The sequence below is a fragment of the Sinocyclocheilus anshuiensis genome, unplaced genomic scaffold (genome assembly GCF_001515605.1).
Source record: "Sinocyclocheilus anshuiensis isolate Anshui unplaced genomic scaffold, SAMN03320099.WGS_v1.1 scaffold1286, whole genome shotgun sequence".
NCBI classification, from domain to species: Eukaryota; Metazoa; Chordata; class Actinopteri; order Cypriniformes; family Cyprinidae; genus Sinocyclocheilus; species Sinocyclocheilus anshuiensis.
Window position 1 is genome coordinate 539,426 of NW_015554223.1, and position 21,886 is coordinate 561,311.

Consider the following 21,886-nt stretch of genomic DNA (forward strand, 5'->3'; position numbering starts at 1 on the left):
TGTACATGTTAGCCAACGAGCTAACTATCAGGATCGACTGTAGGTTAAAATATAGTTCTAGAAAACATTCAAATCCAGTTTTTGTGTCTACAATTGGTATAAAAACAACATAGAAAGATATTTACATGGTCGTAGTGGAAACAACGCAGTTATTTTGGTCCGAAAAGCGTTTCTGTGGTGACCCGTCAGTCCGCTCTTCCAACTGCTGTCAAACGTTCCTCTTGAAGTCGCGCTGGGTCACGTGTTCTCTTTATATAGCGTCACGTTTGAGCTGAGGGAACAGAAAAAAACAAAGACGTGCATTAATGTTTAACTGTAAAACACCGTTCAATTATTTGAACGAACTATAAGGTTGAGGGTTAAGACTACGTTCAAATGTTCGTGTTTGCTGCGTCAGCTGGCATTCCTGCAGCGGACTTCCGCCTCTAGTACTAGTTTTTGTTTTTTCTGCCTCTAGTACTAGTCTAGATTTTTCTCTGAGCTGCCCTGACATCACACTGCACCAAAACCACTCGATGTAAAAACAAAAACAAAACAAAAAAAGGGGAAAGAAACATGTTACAGATTACACATAGCACAAGAGTCCACTTGTTATCAACATCTTTGTATATTAGCGCCCGGACAAAAAATATTTTAAAACAACAAGATCTGATTCGATTTGTTTTGATATTTTGCCGTATGAATAAAAACACGCATATTTCACGTCAGTAACTGAGGTTCAACAAGCATCTTACCTGTATCAAACTGTTGATCTAGATTGTGTTTACACTCTTGTTCTAACCCTTCCAAACACCACCCACAAAAACAACGCTCGAGCGTTAGCTAGTTTTGTTGACTGATCTGTGATTCCAGTCTTCAGTGTCACATGATGAATAAAAAGTTAAAAAGAACAGCATTTATTCAAAATCTTATTTTAAAAAAATAATTTTGAAATAAAAAAAAGAAACAAATATTTTGTAACAATATACACAGCCGTTGAAAAGTTTGAGGTCAGTAATTGTTTTTCATTCTTTTCTTTTCTGATTTTTTAAAATGCTTTTATTCAGCAAGGATGTGTTAAATTGATAAAAAGTGATAATAAAGACTTAGAAAATATTTCTATTTTAAATAAATGCTGTTCTTTTTAACTTTATTCGTCAAATAATCCTGAAAAAAAGTATCACAGGTTCCAAAAAAACATATTAAGCAGCACAGCTGATTCCAACATTGATAATAAATCAGCGTATTAGAATGATTTCTGAAGGATCATGTGACACTAAAGACCAGAGTAATGATTATAAAAAATCAGCTTTGCATCACAGAAATACATTATATTTTAAAGTATATTAAAATAGAAAACAATTATTTTAAATTGTTATAATATTTTACAATATTATTATCAATATTATTATTAACATCCTGTATTTTGAGTCAAATAAATGCAGCCACGATGAGCAGAAGAGACTTCTTTAAAACACAAAAAAAATAATCTGTTCTAACCCCACCACCCACAAAAACAACGCTCGAGCGTTAGCTAGTTTTGTTGACTGATCTGTGATCTGTGATCTCCGCACATTCGCAGATCGTTACATGTGTATTTGGAGGAAATTCACTCGCATATAATTTGTAGATCGAGGCTCCTTGTTGACAAACCAGTCACATGTCACGTTTATGTGATATCGTCCGCCAAATGTCGCCATAATGGGAAGGGAAATTCATGTCAGGAATTACATTATATTTTAAAGTATATTAAAATAGAAAACAATTATTTTAAATTGTTATAATATTTTACAATATTATTATCAATATTATTATTAACATCCTGTATTTTGAGTCAAATAAATGCAGCCACGATGAGCAGAAGAGACTTCTTTAAAACACAAAAAAAATAATCTTACTGATCTCAAACTTTTGAACAGCAGTGTATACTTACTTATCTACCGTAGGCTACTAACAAGTTACTTTATGAGAAATACCATTGTCCAATTTGTCATGCATTCTTGTGGTAGTTGTAGTCCATGAAATATGCATTTTAGTAATTAGTAAAATGAGGTATGGCAGTGTGTAATGTTGTAGAACAAAACGTCCTCTTCTATCCACAGATCTTAATTAACTTATAAATAAATAAATAAAAAACAACTGTATTCTAAGGCCCATGTGTATTAGCCTTCCTAACTGGCCTACAAATTGACGTCATGGCTTTTAGATAAAATAATAATTCATAATAATTCATAATAAAAATACGCGTGTGTCCTGTTGGTTTGGTCCCTGGCACTAGGTGGCGGTCGTTACTTCGGCTCATGATTAACTACTGCAGAAGAAGATCGGTTCGTCACCGCTCCAGCTGGCTAAACACATCGCATCCGCCGCACATCAACACACGGAATACATCTACAGAAAGTTCTGTGAGTAAGATTTTAGTTTTAGGTTTTATTTGCCTCTCAATGCGCCGTTTTAGCCATAATATCTAACTCTACAGTCGCTTCTCAAAGCTCACTTTTATCAGATTTTCATAGCTGTGGGGGAATCAACATGATCTAAGAGAGAGCGATTAGTTTTCATAACAGATTTGATAAACAAACTTTGTGGGGTGTTTTTATACCAACCCGTCAAAAAGATCGTGTTGTTAGATGGTCTTATATTTCATAACTTAATATGTTTTGGACACATCTGACGTAATGCTGCACCTTAACAAACTTGTTCTTCCGGATTCTTTCTCTTTGTGAATGCAGTTTCTGTACCAACCCATGAGTGACATCGATTTTCCATTAGCGCACATAATGTAATTTAAGACATTTATAACTTGCTGCACAGTTGATGGAAAGTGTTCTAAACGAAGTAGCTGGAATAATGAAAGCTATAAAAAATAATGTTTATTTAATTTCTTCATTGTTTCATAAAAAATTGAAAACGAGAAAAGTGTCAGCAGTTGTGTGTAAGTGACACATTGAGATGGATGGAAAAGCAAGTGACCCCTTCAGCAGCGAGGCAGAACAGCTTCCTGGGGCAGGAGTATTGGGGAGGTGAGAAAAGTGCCGTCAATCACCAGAAATACTACAATCCGTAAATGCTCAAGAGCCCTAAAAATGTTTAAGTCGTATAAATATACAGTTATTAATTTCCTTTCATTTCTATTGTTTGTCATTATTTTGAATTACACTAAATTAAAAAATAATGCCATATGTGATGTTTTATGTGTCGTCATTACCCTTAATTGTGTTATTATGATGCAGTTATGTTTTAAAATTATTATATTATATATTTTTTATATGTATAACCATTATTACTCTGCTAATTCTATTTTCCTGTCTGTCTTGGAAATCAGGCTGTGGCTGCCCAAAGGTCTGTCTGGTAATGTGATTAAGGATTGGGTGGACCACAGGCGAAAGTCCATCCGTCCATGGGCCAGCTTTGTGGACCAGCGCAAGTTCTCCAAACCTCGGAATTTTGGAGAGCTGTGCCAGCGTGTGGTGAGGAATCTGGACACCTTTCACAGCAACTACGCCTTCATCTTTCTGGGACTCATTCTCTACTGCATGTAAGGAACTGCTTACTAATAATCATCTAGAATTTTATTTAAAGGGGTGCTATTATGCTTTTTTTCACTTTTTCAACTTTAGTTAGTCTGTAATGTTGCTGTTTGAGCATAAAAAAGATCAGTAAAGTTACAAAGCTCAAAGTCCACTTCAAAAGGAGATATTTTATTTAACGACTCGTTTGGACTACAACGCATATTTTCCGGGATTTGTGATATCACAAATATCGACGAATGGGATGAGACCTGGTTGAGCTGCACTAGAGAAGACAACGAGTGTTATCATGTCGGAGACACGCTAGCTTTCCCAAGGCAGACAAACTTAAAGTGTTATAATCATCAGGGTTTAAATCGCGCTCAAATTGATTTGATTTTGAGCAATATTTACACTGAAGCTCGCAGGCGGCTGTGGTAAGGGGCATGACATTTCCCGACCAGGCGCCGAGTGGTGCCAATCACAACACACACTGGCCCAGCTAACCAATCACAGCACATTTCGTATTTCAGAAGGCAGGCCTTCATTTGATACAGGAACTATTCGAGCCGTTCATGCCAGACTGGGGAGAGAGGTGTTGTATTAATGTAAAATATGTGAAAAATTATGTGTTTCTCGAACAACCTAGTATGAGAGCCTGTTCTAGTACACCCCCAAAACAAAATCAAGACGTTGTAAAAGAGCATAATAGGACCCCTTTAACTTCTTCAAATGACATAAAAGGCTCACTGTAGTAGAAATAAAAACGCTCAACAAGCCTCTGTTCTTATGTACACAACATGGGTGTGTGTGTTTAAGTTTCTCTGAAGGTCCACATTCACGCAACCATCTGGAAGGCGTTTAACAGAATAAACATTCACAGGATGTTCAAATAAAATGCCAGTTAACTGTTTTCTCTCTCCTTTTCTCCTCCAGCATCAGTTCCCCGATGCTCTTGATTGCTTTGGGAGTGTTTGCTGGTGCCTTCTATATAATTCACTTGAAAACACTGGAAAAGAAGCTGGTTGTTTTCGGTAAGAGAGTGAGATGTTGTTTTAGTGGTTATGTGTGAGGCCGTATGAGTTGCGTCATTTGATTTGTTTGCTTGAAGTTTAAGGGCTGAATAGTTGATGTGATGTGTGTAACACACTCTTCTGTTTCTCTCAGGTCGTGAGTTGACTCAGGGACACCAGTTAGGTTTAGCAGGAGGGGTTTCCTTCCCTGTGTTCTGGCTCGCAGGTGCAGGAACTGCTGTGTTTTGGGTACTAGGTAAGATTTTTACCTTTATCTCATTGTACTTCTGTGTTTTTCCCCAAACAGCTCTTCTGAAACTCTTGGATTTTTTTTCTCTTATTTAGGTGCTACACTAGCTGTTATCGGGTCTCATGCAGCATTTCATGAGCTGGAGTCGTGTGACATAGATGAGCTGCTCATGGAACCTGTTTAAACCTTTCACCTTTTTCCTTTTGGCTCATGTTAACCTAAATTGTCTTGCCTCATCATTTATATTGCCGTATATTGTTTTTGCACTAATTTGGCAATATCAGTTTGCTCACAGATTGGCCAGCAAAGAAATACAGACTGTTAAACTGACATGGCCCTAAACAGATCAAGCACAGTGAAAGACCTCAAATGCCTTTACTGGTACCTATTGGATATTATGTTCATTTGTTGCATTATTTATTTCTATAGCATCCTTAAAGCACAAACTAAATTGACTGTGACCCCAAGCAAAAAATCCAATTTAGTTGAAAAAACGATTAAAATTTATACTGTCCTTAAAGGCGTCAACCAAAAATGAAAATTCCCAGCTTGTATGACTTCTTTGTTGCTCTGTGGAACTCAAATGAATTGATTTTGAAGAATGCTTAGACTTTTTTTTTTGTCCACAATGAATGGAAAACTGGGTTTAAAACAACATTGGAACCCATTGACTTTGAATGTATGGACAAAAAAAACACTTGAGACATTTTTCAGAATTTCTTCTTTTATGGTCCACAGAAGAAGAAAGAATGTCATACAAGCTTGGAATTATGTGAGGGCAAGTAAATCACAGGATTTTTGGGTTAACTATGCTTTTAAAGGATCCTCTCACACTAAAGGACAAATATGAGTAATAGCTTTTGATCAACATGTTGTGCTGGATCATCCAAAATAGCGAGGAAAAAAATTCAGACAACAAGAATGTACACAGTTTGTGTGATTTATAGGGTACCAGTCATTACAAAATCATTTGTATATTTAGCTCATATGTTGTTATATCAGTCTTGTGAGGACAGCTAACGCATGCATGATTTAATAACAGTATGTGTCAGCAAAGACATTTTTTATTATTGCTATTCAGTGTAACCAGTTTCTGATGCCAATATTCCCAGTGGAAGTTTTTTTATACACTACTGTGAAAAAGTCTTAGGCCATTAGTATTTTCACCAACAACAACAAAAAAAGATTTTAAGCCAGTTATTTCTACAGAAAATGACAGAAATAATTTGCTTAAACAATTTTTTTGTTGGTGAAAATACTAATGGCCTAAGGCTTTTACACAGTACTGTCTATATATATATATATAAATGTTCTCTCATTTAATGGAAATGTTTGTTTATTGTCTTTTATTTACAACTTGCTTCTGTTGTATCAAATGGGAAGTGCAATAAAATGCTCAGTCTGTACAATACCTTCAAGTCTAATGTTTATTTAATTACTGCTCATGGAAAAATATCTAGACTTATTGCCTTTTTTCATCTTCTCTTTTTTTTTGTCTTATCACGCAAATTTGACTTATGTGACCTGTCATGACATCAGACCAGTGACAGTCCATCTCATTTTTAAGTTGCCATAGTGATGACCTTGAGTGGGCTCTACCTTTCCTTTTAAACACTGCGGCAAGAGCAGCCGATCGATATTCCATTACAGCAGTGCAGTAAGGAGGGAGGGGGAAAGAAAGAGGAGCACTGCAGTGAGCCCATAGAATTTCCCAAGGGACATTAGGGATGTGTGTGTGTGTGTGTGTGGCAGCCCAGTTTTGCAAGTCAGTAGTTTGCAGTGATATCAATGTATGATGAATGCTGTGGTCAGCATATTACAGTCACTCTCTGCTGTGGCCTAAAAACACAGTCTTGTTTGCCATTGTTAAGAGAAGTAGATGTAATTGTGGTTATTGTTTAAAGGGATAAACAACACGTTTGGGATGCCAGGGACCCCAGTGATGTATGTGTAACTTGATTTTAATTTAACCTTTATTTTGTATAAAATTATTTTATATAATTTAGAATTTTCCTCGGATTTAATCAGTACAGAGTAAGCCGATATTATTCAAGCTTTTTAAGTTGTGTCACAAAGGACAACTGGATGACTTATAAAAAAAAAAATAGAATTTAATATATAAAAATACAGTAAAATAAACAGGAATGCACTATATGAAATGGTTTATACCTTCAATTTTTATTTGCTATCAATTCTCATAAAACTAGGAAAAGACTAACTATTGGCCTGATACTTATTTTGTGAGCTATTAAAATGACCTTGAGGTCTCGGGATGGCAAGGATGGCAAAATAAATAGGTTTAGCCACCTTTAAAATGTAGAAAACATTTCCCCAATTTTTATGTTGTTGACTTTTTTGGTGCAGAATTACTGGTCTGTTGGTAAACACTTGGTAATCCAGGAGATGCTGATTTATAAAGGTTGCATTACATGTCCTCATGATCAAAGACCATGAACACAGCTACTCAAGGTAAAAGAAAATGACATTGGAAAGAAATATAACATTACAACATTGTAAAATCTGTTTTAAAACCAGCTGAGAACAGTGACGTCAAAATAATTTTATCAATTATCTGCATCAGTGTTAGTTTAGTATTAAGATAGTATTTCTAAATATTTTGAAATAGTTTTCATTTGAGTTTTAATGATTTTATGTGCTTTTGTCATTCTGTAAAAAAAAATTCTCTTTAGCTTCAATTCATTTTTATTTCAAATTACAGAAAATTAATTTTTAATTTACATTAACAACACTTAACAGTGATTTAACTGTGATCCAGTAAGAGATGAAAAAGGGAAATGAAGAGTCAGACATCACTTGTTGGTAGTATTAAATGCACTAGATGTTTTATTGGATTTGACCTTTCAGATTCATGTTTCTACCAGTAGTTTTGTCCTTCTGTCTTTAGTCTCAATATTCAATATTCAATTGAATACTCAATATTCACACATCTGCCAATGGCTGACGGCAACAGCGCACTGTCCCTCCACTCACGCGCGTGCACGCACACACACACACACCTGACACTGCTTCATACCGATCGCATCTCCTGATAAACCAGCGGTGGAACCTGCACACACCAGGCTCAATTGGTTGGTCCAGAAATGATTTAGATGATAAAGTTTGTTTCTCGAATCAGATTTTAGGAGAACAAATTGTTTTTGATATGACAGATAAAAGTTGAAATCTACCTTCAACAGCTAATGTACAAAAACAGCCAATTTAAGTGCCATAAAGGGGGGGAACAACAAAACCTGGTGTGTTTCGGTTCACAACGGCAGTTGATTTTATTCCAGAGATGCTGTTCAACATCATACTAGTTTTCTGTGCAAAACCTGTCAGGAACTGACGACTTCTGTTTCAGTCAAGTGGGTTCAAACATGCAAGAGAATCATTTTATACTGTTTTTCAGTGTTTCTATCTTCCAAGATATGTCTTTATTTGTTTAATCAGATGTGGTATTGTTTACATTTTCCCTAAAACACAGAGACAGAGAGTGTATTGAAACATTTGGGGTTATTGTACCGGTCAAACAAGCACACAAAGACAGAGAAAGAACGTCAGTGAGAGTGAGAGAGGATTCCAATGTCAATCAAACTTAAGTAGAAAATAAAAAATATAAACAACAAAGCCACCAAAACCACCTCCATTAGTGATTAAAGAACACAAATCACCTAACAAGCACAATTATTAACAAAACGAGTGAAATAAGTCAAAGTTCCTATGTTAAACAGAGAGTTTAGTGTGTGCATTGGGAACCAACAACAGGTTTTGTGTGATCTGTGTATCCGTGTGTGAATGGAGGATAGGTTGAGGGAAAAGGCAGGGATGTAAAGGATAGGTGAAGGGATGGCCTTTTTTAATAGGCGAGCGTACATACTCCCTTTTTAGCGTCAAAAGCTCCTTTCGAATCTACATAATTGATTATGCAGCTGCCAGTTTTAGATATATAGTAGACTTTATGTACACAGCCGTGTGAAAATACATGCAAAGATTATTATAGGAATTGGGGGGCATGATGTGGACATTTGAGAGTGTGGAAGGTGCTTTGTGATTTCCTCTTTAGGGAGAGACGTGCTATTGGCTTAAAGCTGCTGTCTCTTTAAAAGGAGGGCGGGAGAGGATGGTTGTGCGTCTTAGTTGGAAGAGGAGTAGTAGAACAAAATGGAAGGTGTAGGAATGTGAGTAAAGAAGATTTGTTGATCAATAATATGTCTCCTTTTCCACCCATCCTACAAAAAAAGACAGAAAAAAAGCAGTAATCACTTTGAGAAATGCTGCACATCTGGTGAGTTTTCATTTCAATCTTAATTGAACAGTGTTTTATTGTATCCCTGATGCAAACAAAGACATTTAATGATCCAATTCGGGGGCTTTATGCAAGATATACTGATAAGAAGTGTGTAATTTTGTGCATGTGTCTTTGGGACAGTATGAAGGAACACGTACCGCCGGGGTTCCGGCGCAGGAGCAGCTTTCGGACCTCATCATAAACAAAGATTAAGAAACTGTATGGGAAAGCACAGAACCACCAGCTCGGCCTGGAGATGAGAGAGACAAATGAGAAGAGAGACCGTTTTAAGTTGCAGAATACTATCGAGTATAATAAACTTCATGTAACAGATTATGAAACATTAACATTTGTGTCTATAGCGTAACTTTAGATCATGTGATATATGTACATTTCAAATGTATTTATTACTGACCTAATATTTAAATTGCTTGTTTACTAATAAAATGAATCATGAAATCGGAATCAATTTCAGTTTGATTTTCAATGCATTTATGCATTTTTAGACCCCATATTCAAGAAACATGAGGAGCATGAATTCCTCTATAAATGGTTATGCTTTTTATTTAAAATAGAACACTGAAGTCTTTACTGTCATTTTTGATCTTCCTTGCCGATTAAAATGATTAATTTCTTTAAAAAACGAACAGAAAAACCTTACTGACCCCAGAGGTGGAATTGGATGAGTGCTTGTAACTGGAAAATCCATTTTCATGTATACATTTGTGCACGTGTGTGTGTGTGTTAAACTCACTTGAGCGGGTACATCCTGAGGGCCACGTCCATGCCCGGGCAATATGAGAGGAATGCAGCGAGAGCTGTTTCTTCAAACAGCCCAAAGATCAGAATCTTATTCCTGTAAAAGGACAAACACAGTTAGATCAAATGTTCTTGTGAATTCAAACACATAAATGTACACACACTTCCTGAACTCACTTCATGCCCTGCTGGAATACTGAATTGCGTCTGGTCTTGCAGACGATGACATCAGCCCATTGTACAACCACAATACTGACAAAGAAAGCTGTGTGACATGTGAACTCGACAATCTTCCTCTGCTCGTATGTCTGGGGAACATGAACACACCATTTTACAACATGCAGGGAAACGTCTTTGAACCTTAGAGACATGCATGACATCTAATCACCTTCACAACTCATTAAAACACTCACCCACTGCTGTCCGTAACTGTCCTCCAGGTCATTCATTGAACGGTCATCCCAGTTGAGTCTGATGCCCACGAGCAGTGAAGGCAGGAAGCCATTCTCAGCCAAAATCACAAAATAGCTGAAGAAACCACCCAATGCCTGGATCATACCTACACACACAAACACATGCTTACATTTTTTTTTCCGCAGATGCCTGCACAATTTTAATATTTATGACCGTTTTATAAAATAACATTTCTTAATGTAGTTTTTTTTTTTTTTTCAATTTACAAAACGATATGTGACCCTGGACCACAAAACCAGTCTTAAGTCGCTGGGCAATTTGTATTTGTAGCAATTGTCAAAAATACATTGTATGGGTCAAAATTATTGATTTTTCTTTTATGCCAAAAATCATTAGGATATTAAGTAAAGATCATGTTCCATGAAGATATAATTTCCTACTGTAAATATATTAAAACTTAATTTTTGATTAGTAATATGCATTGCTAAGAACTTCATTTGGACAGCTTTAAAGGCGATTTTTTCAATATTTTGATGTTTTTGCACCCTCAGATTCCAGATTTTCAAATAGTTTTATCTCGGCCAAATATTGTCCTATCCTAACAAACCATACATCAATGCAAAACTTATTTATTCAGCTTTCAGATGATGTATAAATCTCAATTTCGAAAAATTGACCCTTATGACTGGTTTTGTGGTCCAGGGTCACATATAATAGTTAAACGCTGTTTCTTTATTGTTTTTAGACAAGTTCATAATGTTCTCTAGTTTTATTTGTGGTACTATGAGTAAATCTGTACATAAGTAAGATCTGTTCAAATATTTAATGCTTTATGTTTAATGTTCAAAATTTCAACATCTGAATGATATACGTATATACGTATACGTTACGGTTCAAAAGTTTGGGATCAAAGATAAAAAAAAAGAAATAATACTTTTACTGATCAAAAGTGACAGTAATAGGGTGAACATACATCCTCTTTTTCTCTGACACGTCCTGGCCAGGATTTCTATATTGCATAAAATATCCAGGTTTTGGCTTTGTTTTCCTGTTTTCATACTTGCTGAAGGTAATGATCGAAAAGTAGTTTGACCAATAACATGCAGGCATTGTACATAACTGACTAATCGTGGCACGTGAGAAGGTGGGATCTACAGTGAACGGTCAAAGCGATGCAAATACATATTAGGTGTGTTCAACTTGAAGCAGCGCTGTGCAGACCGATCGTTGAATGACATCAAAGTACCGTGAGAGGGAATCGAAAGCATAAGGGGTCGTCTGCTCTCTATAGCTCTCACACTACATTTTCAATCATTTTACTTTTCGACTTTTGAAATGTTACAAAATATTTCTATTTCAAATAATTCATGTTCTCTTGAACTTTTTCTACTCAAGGAATCCCGAAAACCACAAAATATTTTTCACACAAAAAGAAAAACATCACAAGTGTTTTCAACATTCATAATAATAAGAAATAATTTTTGAGCAGCAAATTAGCATATTAGAATGATCATGTAACACAGAAGACTGAGGACTGGAGTAATGGCTGCTGAAAATTGTGCTTTGTTATAGCAAGAATAAATTACGTTTTAAAATACATTCAAATATAAAACAGTTCCTCTATTTTATAATTCTTTTAATTTCTTTTAAAATGATTCTTCTATATCTTTTCCTGTAATGATAACTGGATAATAAATAGATGATCCCCCCCCCCCCATATTTGTTAATTACCATGACTTTTCCGGGCCTAGAACTCACAATTTACAATTTTTATTTCCACGTTTTTCATGACCATGGAAACCCTAATTTTAGTAGCTTATACTCAGCTTATACTATGGGGCCGTTGAATGCTTGAATCTGATTGGCTGACGAACGTTCTAAGGTGTGCAGTTATTTTCAGGGAAACGCACAGCGAACGTAGTTCCAGGCAGCTCTGGACCGCATTACATGTCCATATCACTTCGCCAAATGATTTCTGTTATTTCAAAGGTCTTACAACAGCACAATAACCAAAACCCACAACAACACTGGCCAAACAAATAAATATAGTAAGCAATATGATAAAAACGACAGATCATTTGCATGTTTTGCCACATAATTACGTTTTATTATGTAGGTAAAGCACATACTCTATCTCTCCCGCACAGACGCACATACGTAACTTACAGTACAGAAACATAGACGCGCTAACGTTTTTATCGCTGCTCTGTCGATTTTATTTGAAAAGCTACATGATATTTCTCACAAGCGAGGAAACAATGGCGCTGTTCGTAAAGAAAATGGAATTAAAGTTTCACTGTTAGTAGAGATGCTGCTGCCGAACAATTTTGAGAGACACAGACTCAGAGAGGTAATATACACTCTCTCTCTCTCTCTCTCTCTAATAACTTCATTAACATCTACATTAGTCTGCTGTCAACGGCTCAAGCCAGGGCCGTCGCTAGGAATTCTGGACCCTGTGCACTGAATTTGCTATAGGGCCCCCTCAAAATCACATTTTATGTCAAAAAAAATTTTAAAAAGTATGTTTTAGCTTTTTTACAATTTCTTTCTTTTGTTTCAAACAATCAAATAAGAACAAGCAGAATAAGAATTTACCAATCAAAAGAAATCATTCATTTGCACTACAGAGGTGGCACAGAAGAACACAAAAGTGGCATACAGGCTAGGTATATTTACAAAAGTTTAATGAAGCTTAGAGGTGATATAGATGTTTAAAATTCATAACAATCTTATGAAATTAATATTTTAAATATAACAGTTTGAAAATCAGAAATATTGATTGATTGATTGATTGATTGAAATGATTTAAACAACTCAAAGGATACTTTAAAAACGAGATGCAACCAGATCCATGGAGATGCAAAGCGGCTCACCTGTGACTTTGAAGCTATTTTCGTTGACGAAAAAGAGCAAAATCAGGCAATATTGTTATAGTGAGACAATGTAAGTCACTTAATATTAACTTCTTGTTTATTGAACTGTTGTATTAAATCAATCACATTTGCAAACTCCCTTAATAATCTTTAAAATCCACTTTAAAAACTCACCTTTCATCGCAATCTCACAAAGTTCCACTGCACAATGAATGTTTTATTTCCATGTGTCTTTGTAATGAGAGGACTCGAGTTTGCATAACTCAGGTGTTTTGAGCAGTGAGTGGATTCCGATTAATATTGCGTTCAATGAATCAATAGATATGTCTGCGATACATTATTCAACGCTGCAAAAACATGTTGTAAAAACCTTTGAATCTCTCTTGGGCGCAAAATATGCTGATTGGGTCAGTCGCACTGGTGCGTCTAAATTTTATTTATTTATTTTTTTTAATATTCGTACCACATAGTAGTTTTCAGTCACAAATGCGACTAAAATGGTCGCACTGTAGAGCCCTGGGGGAATGGGTCGCGAACGCAAAATAACGTTCGGGGGGTGGGAGCAGATCGCGGGCCCCCCAGACCTCTGGGCCCTATGCACTCTTTCACCCTTTCCCCCCCATTAGCGACGCCCCTGGCTCAAGCCTCCATTACTAGGTCTAAAATTACGTTTTGGAATTAGCAACGGAGGCGTTGGATGAGATGCGGAAGAAATTAATCCTACTCACAATAGCGTTTTAAGTACAAAAACCGGACGAATGCCTTGATCAATGTCTTGAGGTGTGGTAACCGTAGTATAAGTGGAATAATTGACTCCGGGCCATTGAATTATTAGAAAAATAATGCTCCGCTTCGCATCGTGGCCACATCACCACCTCGGGTGTGAATTATTTTTTTAATCATTCAACGGCCCGTCGTCAATTATTTCTTACTTATAGCACAGCAAACAGTTTCAAAGTTGTTTGTGACTAACCAATTTGTCCATAAGCAATGCTGATGAGACGCTCGTTCACAAGTTTGTCTCTCTGAGGGTTCCTGGGCTGCCTCTTCATGATGTCACTCTCAGCAGCCTCATAAGCTAGGGAAATAGCAGGTACCTGTGGAGGTAGAGATAAAGTTACGTTTCTGTGTATGGGTAAATTAGTGTGTATAATAGTGTGAGAGTAGGTCATTTTTTTCCCTATTGTTCTTTCCTTATTTTAGTGCTTACCATGTCAGTTCCCAGGTCGATGCAGAGGATGGTGATGGTGCCCAGGGGCAGAGGGATATTGACGATAATGAATAACAGGAAGGGGGTGATCTCAGGGATGTTGCTGGTCAGGGTATACGCAATAGACTTCTTCAAATTATCAAAGATAAGTCGGCCTGAATGGGGAGAAATGGATTTACATTTCTTGTTTGACAACATCAGTCCTGCCCTCCTATTCACTAGTCTTCTCTTGTCTTACTCACCTTCTTCTACTCCAGTAACAATGGAGGCAAAGTTATCGTCCAGCAGAATCATGTCAGCAGCCTGTTTAGACACATCAGACCCTGCAATGCCCATGGCAACACCGATATCAGCCATCTTCAGGGCTGGAGAGTCATTCACACCATCACCTGTTACAGCCACAATGGCTCCCTAAGTGACAGAAAAATAAACAGGACATGTATAGAAAACTACAATCAGGACATTATTAAAATTACAAAGGACTTTTGAACGACTGAGGACCACAAACAATCTTGAATGCCAGGATGTGCGTTTACCTGCCGCTGGCAACCCTCTACAATGATGAGTTTTTGCTGAGGAGATGTCCTGGCAAACACAATCTCAGTGTGGTTCCGCAGAACTTCATCTATTTGCTCCTGAGAATAGTCCTTCAGATCTGTTCCATGAATCACACAAGCTTTGGCATCCCTGAAACAAACAATAAATGCTGGTAAATATATAAATAACTTTGTCCGGCAAATTTTTACAGGCAAAATCCAATATTTCAAAAGGAGTTTTGCGTGAGGGCGTAATATTTTGCCATACAGATTTCGCAATAGGTTCATAGGTTGGCCGCGTTGACCAATAGAAAGCTGCTTGGTTTGGAGGTGATTTCTGTGTGAGTTGTGCTTCATTCATCACTATACTATTGACAGACAATGACACCTTTTTTGCACATGAAATTTCACTAATCTGACCGTACCATAAATGCACGTTGAGATGTTATTTTTACGTTTACAGTGCTGGTCATTGTATTACCTGGGATTGACCTGACTGACGGGGATGTTGAGGCGGGCAGCAATGTCTTCCACAGTCTCGTTACCCTCTGAGATGATGCCCACACCCTTGGCGATGGCCTTGGCAGTGATGGGGTGATCTCCGGTCACCATAATGACCTTGATTCCAGCAGAACGGCACTTTCCCACAGCGTCAGGCACAGCAGCACGGGGCGGGTCGATCATTGACATCAGTCCCACAAAGCAAAGGTTGTCTGTATGGAAATTCACATCTTCTGTGTCAAAGGCAAAGCCTTTTGGGTACTGGTCCTCGGGCATTAAGACATGGCAGAATCCTGTGGAAAGAAGGCAAGTTTACACATGTTTGTATAATATATAATTGGGTTTTTTAATGTTTTGAAAGATATTTCTTATGCCCGCAAAGACTGCATTTATTTGATGACAGTAAAAACAGTAATATTCTGAAATATTAGTATAATTTAAAATAACTTTTTTTCTATTTGAATATATTTTAAAATGCAATTTATTCAATTTGGGGGGGAAAAAATCCAAACTTTTGATGCATATACTTATATATATATATATGTATATAATCGATTTTTATATATATTCAATTTTAAGGCGGTTATATTTTATAACCATTCATTTATCATAAAGGGGTTTATTTTGCAACAATGATACATTTTTCTGCTTATTACACAGCTGCTCAAACTCATAAATGAACATCAAATATTTAATTCAACATTTAAAATAATTGATTTCAGTGAAGAAAGAAACCACAGAGTGCTATTAAACTGTAGAAAATGAACAACAGTCAATTATACAGTTTAGCGATCATTATACAAAAATATTTCACCTAGAATGCCGTGACTGACCAATAGGATTTCAGTATTCTAGAGTGCTGTGAAATATACGCCGTATATACGCACCAAGCACTCGCTCCCCAAGTCCTCCAAGCTCCAGGTAGGCATTCTGGAAGGCCTCCTTCATCTCCTCATCCATGGGCTGCTCTTTACCCTGCAGCATTATGGTGGAACATCGATCTAGGATGCGCTCTGGCGCCCCCTTCATCACCAACAGGTAGCGGTTATCATTGGGGTCTTCTGTCTCATGAATAGACAGCTGGGGAAATATGGAAAAAGAGATGACTGAGCCTAACTAAGCTTGTGATTACACCCCATTTCTATTTTTGACATGCTGCAGAGCTGCACCACACACTTTATTATCCACATCTGACAATTTTAGATTTACATCTAGTCTTTTATCAGAACCAAACAATATTTAGTTCCACTATTTCCACAATGACGACAATATTTGAACTACACAATGTGCTATGGGTTGTTTGTTGAACCTCAGCTTTTCCATTGATTGCAACTCATATTGATATTTTCTGTTTGATTTTGAAAATCAGTAACTGATGACAAACCTGGTATTTGTTGGTGGAGTTGAATGGGATTTCGGCTACTTTCTTGTTCTTCTCTCTCATCATCTTGACTGAGCCACAGGACAGCTCGATACACTTGAGCAGGGCGGACTCAGAAGCATCACCTGCCACATCCCTCTTTAGGATAGGCAGAGTATCTTGTCCTGCCTGAAACACAGCCCTGTTACACAGAGCCGCCACACGGGCCAGAGACACCCATGTCACTGAGCTCTTATCGAATGATGCACCTGCAGAAAGAGACCAACTTAGACTCTGGAGGGAAAAACTGGTGTCATAAAGTGGGCAAGACTAGATCATCATTAGGCTCTGCATAAGAAGAAAAGAACAAACCAGACTGATCTTCAGTGGTGTCAGCTTCATGGATCTGGTTGTCAAACCACATGTGTGCGACAGTCATTCGATTCTGGGTCAGAGTTCCAGTCTTATCTGAGCAGATAGTTGAGGTGGATCCTAGTGTCTCTACGGCTTCGAGATTCTTAACCAGGCAATTCTTCCGAGCCATACGCTTCGCCGTCAGAGTGAGACACACCTGAGATTTAAGAGACATTGATTAAATTACATTTAGGAATTTAAAATTTGTTCCAATTCGTCTCATGCGAATTAGTGCTGCCTTCGATACTATTAAGTCATTCAGTTTTATTGGAATGAATGGCTTGTGTTGGAGTAGCTGATAATGCATTTCTTTGGTTTTCATATTATTTAAGTGACAGGAAGCAGTTTGTTCAGATTAAGAATGGTCAATCAGAGCCTGTTACAGTTAAGAAATGTTCATTGCCAAATTATTATGAATTGATCATTTAAAATTATTATAAATTAAAAATTAATTTAAACCAATTATTGCAAAAGGTGTTTACACAGACTTTTTACTGATTTCACAGTCTATTTAGATGCAGTCCAATAACGGTTATAAATCCACTGTATGTTTTGATGCACTAAAAATAATCCTAGTCTTTTGCCCAAGAATCAGACTACACTGGTCATACTAAATGTTTCTGCTTTACCAAAAAACAAACAAAAAACATAAAGGCTCCAAAATCGAAGAATGAACTAGTGTGAAGTCATGTTTCTGATGCACTGAAAAGAACTGGTTCATGAGATTCATTCAGTTGGGAATCAGCCTACCCTGGTTGTACTGAATGTTTTTAATTCACTAAAAAAGTTCATTTCAGAGTCATTTTCTCTGGAAACTACCTGGTCGTGCTGAATATTTTTGGACAACACTGGTTACACTGTGTGTTTTTGATTCTTGGTTCCTATTCAAATGCTTAGATGACTGCATGTGCTCACAGTGACAGTAGCCAGCAGACCCTCAGGCACATTAGCGACGATGATTCCGATGAGGAAAATGACAGCCTCCAACCAGCTGTATCCCAAAATGATTGACAGAATGAAGAAAGCCACTCCTAGGAAGACAGCCACGCCTGTGATGATGTGAATAAAGTGCTCGATCTCCTTGGCGATGGGGGTTTTCCCTGTCTCCAGTCCTGAGGTCAGTGAGGCAATGCGGCCCATCACGGTGCGATCACCAGTGCAGACCACAATACCACGAGCAGTGCCTGAAAGAGAAACAAAAAACGTCACGCTTCTAAACTTGACATTTACATAGGTAGACAGGTTCAACACTTCACTGTAGCAAATCCCGCACCTTCCACACAGTTAGTGGAGAAGAAAGCGATGTTACGGGTTTCCAGAGGATTGTCATGAGTGCAATCAGGTGATCTCGACTGAGGTTCTGATTCGCCAGTGAGGGAGGAGTTATCCACCTATGTATGATGTCAGAGACACACAGTTATCTACTAGGTAGCAACACAGGTACGATTCTTTACAAATGACTGAAGTTTATAAACCACATACCTTGCAGCCATGAGAAGAGGTGATTCTAAGGTCAGCTGGGATTCGGTCTCCACCTTTGACCTCTACCAGGTCGCCTGCTACCACTTCCTCAGCATTGATCTGCATTTTCTCTCCTTCACGGATTACTAACGCTTGCTGTGGATAGAAAGAATGGGTAACACTTTATTTTAAGGAGTCCTTGTTACACATGTTACATTTACTTACTATTATAATAACTAATTATTATGCATAATTACATGCAAGTAACCCTAAGCCAAACCATAATCCTAAACCTAACCATATAGTAAGTACATGTAGTTAATTAATATTACTCAGTACTTAAATGTATAATTACACTGTAACAAGGACACCTTAAAATAAAGTGTAACCAAAGAGTGTTATTTCTACTCATTGTTTCGTTGTGTTTCTGTGCATTTTAAGTTTGCATGGAGTGTCGCCAGTACCTGGGGCACCATGTTTTTAAATGACTCCATGATCTTGGAGCTCTTTGCCTCCTGGAAGTAGGAGAAGCAGCCAGTGATGATGACCACAGCAGACAGCACGATACCCAGGTACAACTGAGAGGAGACCAAAGAAGACACATTCATGTATTCATATTCAATGTCGATTCACTGAAAGGGATGTGTGTAGTTAATGGTGCTAGTGTGTGAATGTATACGCACATTATCTCCAGCTGGCTCATCTTCGGTAGCAGCCTGAATGGCGTAGGCCAGGAAGCAGAGAATGGCTCCGGTCCACAGCAAGATGGAGAAACCTCCGAACAGCTGACGACAGAATTTAACCCACTCGGGTGTCGTGGGAGGCGGGGTCAGAGCATTTGGCCCATCTCTTGCCAGATAGTCTCTAGCCTTTGCATTAGTTAAACCCTTTTGCGAAGAGAGAAAGAGAGATCATTGTCTAAATTTACTAAATCAATGTCGTGCCACTCAGTTTCAAACAAGTAGCTCAAATGCAAAAACTAATTTGAATTAATCATGAGCAAAAGTTACTTTCAAATGCAAATTCAAAGTTTTATTTTAAGTATTCACTGTGTGAACATATCAAGTATGCTGTGTACTAGTAAGGGTCTATTATACCAGTGGTTCTCATCCAGGGGGCCTCAGTAAACATACAAGGAGGCGACAAGATGACTTGAAATTATTTAAAATAAATTTTTATTTGTTTATTTATCAAAAAGATATAAAATATTACATAAATAAATACTAATGTATTATATAGTGTATGGTGCTCCCTAGTGCTCAATAATAAGCAGTTCAGCGCATCAGTCATTCCCAAGACAAATTATGTATTCAAAAACGTAAAACTAAAATAAGCATTTTCTGAGCTAATATTATCTTCTTCTTTACTTATTAAAAAGATATAAACTTGTATTAAATAAATAAATAAATGAACAAAAACCTTATTTAAAATACGTGCTAATTACAAGATATAATTAGTGCTAAAAACAAGATGAAATATGTATAAATTGACGCATTTATTTTTATTTTTTCCATCAACAACTATTGTTTTAATTGAATAATATACAGTTATAGAAACTTCTTGAATCATGAAATTAATCACAGTCATTATCTTTATCTACTGACACCTATTGATACTCCTTAAAACAAGCAGCTTTGTCACAGCAGAAGTACATGTATCCTACAGGGGATGCAAAACGTTTAAACCAATCTATTATACAGAGTATGGTGCTCCCTAGTGGTCAATAAGCACTGCAAAACTGTCATTCTCAAGACCAACGATGTGTTCTTCATACACTTAAACTCAGCTAAGTATTTTCTGCGCTATTTTATTTTAAATCACCTACACACATCAGATTTATATTTGGACAAGGGTGTTTTATTTTTTTAGCAAACATGGAAACCTGGTTTTAGCATACACTAAATAATTTGTAAGTTTACCTGAACAATGTCTGTCTGAAATTTCCGGCATACTTCCTCAACTGACATCTTGTGTTCTGTCTGAAATGGAAGGTAAAAAGGAAAATTAACAAAAGAAAAAGACAAAAGATTGCTACCATGCTGATTTGTCAGTGTGATTCTAACCAGGGGAACTTCTTTCTTCAGATCATCAAGATCCTTCATCCCCTTCTTCTTTGGAGAACCTTTATCATCTTTATCTTGCGTGGTGGCCACGCGGTAGCTATCCGATCGCCCATACTAAAACACAGAGAATAATCAGTTAATTAACTTTAGACATTCAATGAGAGTTTCGTCTCTACCTGCTATGGTTCAACCAATGTAAGATCATAATAAAGAACATTTCAAGTAATTTACCCTACATTTACAGTGATTTCAGTTTGAACACTGGTCTGGCAGATGGTGGGTCATGGGAAGTGTCCGAACAGAACCGTCCCTCTTGTGCTCTTGATTGTGTGGTCACCTCAAAGAGGTAATTTAACCTCATTTAATTTGCTGAAAGAATACAGAACTTCCCACCGTTCTGTCATTCATATGAAGTGAGTGTGGCATCACAAAGACTCTTGTTGTTCATCAAAGACACTCTGATTAGGTTGAATATGTGTCTGTTTCAGTTCACAGTTACATGAAAGTCTAAAATGTGTAGTGAAACATGCACGCAAACACAGTTCAGAGAGTGCATGAGCTTCAAAACATCTTAAATCTAATTTGTTCACGCTTTGTTCTTTATCTAAATGAAAACAAAATTGAAAGTTCAGACTTTGGAGAATATTTCAGTTCTGTTTTCATCTAACAGGCTGATTATTTTATCCGATTAGAAATATATAGCCTGAGGTTGAGATAATTATTCTGTCATGGACAGATTTTGACCTTTCAATGTACTATCATAATTCACCCCTTCCGTAAATCCTCTGTTTCTATTGGCTGGATGTGTAATCCTATCATACCGGAAGACTGCAGTGCAGAATAAATCCAGCAGAGCCAAGATGGCTCCCGTTAGACTCAGGTGGTGCTATTTTAGTGGGGCAGTCATCATTAAAGCAGGAAACCGTGTATCATCTGACCTCATGACCAGTCTTGGGGGTAACTCATTACAAGTAACGCGAGTTACGTAATCAGATTACTTTTTTCAAGTAACTAGTAAAGTAACGCATTACTTTTTAATTTACAAGAGAATATCCGAGTTACTTTTTCAAATAAGTAACGCAAGTTACTTTTTTTTTTCCAATTTATTGATTGACAGCTCTCCTGTCCCCATGTTGAGAGAAATCAGAAGATGTTACTGTAGTTCTAAAATAAATATGAATATTCATTAATTCATCTCACACAAAAAAAAACAGATTCAGTATTCCTCAAAATGAATAAAAATAATGCAACTC

At 37.1% G+C, this 21,886-nt stretch overlaps 3 protein-coding genes across 10 annotated transcripts in view; 1 reads left to right on the plus strand and 2 right to left on the minus strand.

Annotated features, from left to right (window-relative positions):
- Window positions 1-839, minus strand: part of LOC107671190 (DNA-binding death effector domain-containing protein 2-like) — a 20,707-nt gene extending 19,868 nt beyond the window's left edge. For 2 of the 3 annotated variants that reach the window (XM_016464078.1, XM_016464076.1), the window contains exons 1-2: window positions 735-839; window positions 126-271 (exon numbers count right to left, since the gene is read on the minus strand). The gene's annotated coding sequence lies outside the window, so the exon portion shown is untranslated. The other variant, XM_016464077.1, reaches the window with a different exon arrangement.
- Window positions 840-2,271: 1,432 nt separating this feature from the next.
- LOC107671214 (prenylated Rab acceptor protein 1-like) lies at window positions 2,272-5,419 on the plus strand. Of its 4 annotated transcripts, none has more exons than XM_016464115.1 (6): window positions 2,272-2,384; window positions 2,712-3,002; window positions 3,305-3,517; window positions 4,425-4,522; window positions 4,656-4,757; window positions 4,847-5,419. In XM_016464115.1, the coding sequence occupies exons 2-6, from the start codon at window positions 2,932-2,934 to the stop codon at window positions 4,933-4,935; spliced, it is 573 nt and encodes a 190-aa protein (XP_016319601.1). In that variant the 5' UTR covers window positions 2,272-2,384; window positions 2,712-2,931; the 3' UTR covers window positions 4,936-5,419. The 4 variants fall into 4 exon arrangements, with proteins under 4 accessions (XP_016319601.1, XP_016319602.1, XP_016319599.1 ...); XM_016464116.1 differs by having other exon boundaries at window positions 2,893-3,002; XM_016464113.1 differs by having other exon boundaries at window positions 2,900-3,002.
- A 2,732-nt stretch (window positions 5,420-8,151) lies between these two features.
- LOC107671176 (sodium/potassium-transporting ATPase subunit alpha-3-like) overlaps window positions 8,152-21,886 on the minus strand; it is a 46,037-nt gene continuing 32,302 nt past the window's right edge. For all 3 annotated transcript variants that reach the window (XM_016464053.1, XM_016464051.1, XM_016464052.1), the window contains exons 3-22: window positions 20,634-20,747; window positions 20,490-20,549; window positions 19,254-19,457; window positions 19,035-19,148; window positions 18,592-18,726; window positions 18,383-18,500; window positions 18,025-18,293; window positions 17,068-17,266; window positions 16,720-16,964; window positions 16,223-16,415; window positions 15,316-15,628; window positions 14,835-14,985; window positions 14,541-14,709; window positions 14,299-14,453; window positions 14,062-14,185; window positions 10,212-10,357; window positions 9,976-10,106; window positions 9,794-9,895; window positions 9,198-9,289; window positions 8,152-8,980 (exon numbers count right to left, since the gene is read on the minus strand). In XM_016464053.1, the coding sequence (XP_016319539.1) occupies window positions 8,952-8,980; window positions 9,198-9,289; window positions 9,794-9,895; window positions 9,976-10,106; window positions 10,212-10,357; window positions 14,062-14,185; window positions 14,299-14,453; window positions 14,541-14,709; window positions 14,835-14,985; window positions 15,316-15,628; window positions 16,223-16,415; window positions 16,720-16,964; window positions 17,068-17,266; window positions 18,025-18,293; window positions 18,383-18,500; window positions 18,592-18,726; window positions 19,035-19,148; window positions 19,254-19,457; window positions 20,490-20,549; window positions 20,634-20,747 (3,063 nt within the window). In that variant the 3' untranslated portion in view covers window positions 8,152-8,951. The remainder of the gene's footprint in view (window positions 8,981-9,197; window positions 9,290-9,793; window positions 9,896-9,975; window positions 10,107-10,211; window positions 10,358-14,061; window positions 14,186-14,298; window positions 14,454-14,540; window positions 14,710-14,834; window positions 14,986-15,315; window positions 15,629-16,222; window positions 16,416-16,719; window positions 16,965-17,067; window positions 17,267-18,024; window positions 18,294-18,382; window positions 18,501-18,591; window positions 18,727-19,034; window positions 19,149-19,253; window positions 19,458-20,489; window positions 20,550-20,633; window positions 20,748-21,886) is intronic.

Coding starts and splice junctions, on each gene's coding strand:
- LOC107671214 (XM_016464115.1), top strand. CDS start 2,932: ATGGATGGAAAAGCAAGTGACCCCTTCAGCAGCGAGGCAGAACAGCTT. Junction 3,518..4,424: donor GGACTCATTCTCTACTGCAT/GTAAGGAACTGC, acceptor TTTCTCCTCCAG/CATCAGTTCCCCGATGCTCT. Junction 4,523..4,655: donor AAAGAAGCTGGTTGTTTTCG/GTAAGAGAGTGA, acceptor TGTTTCTCTCAG/GTCGTGAGTTGACTCAGGGA.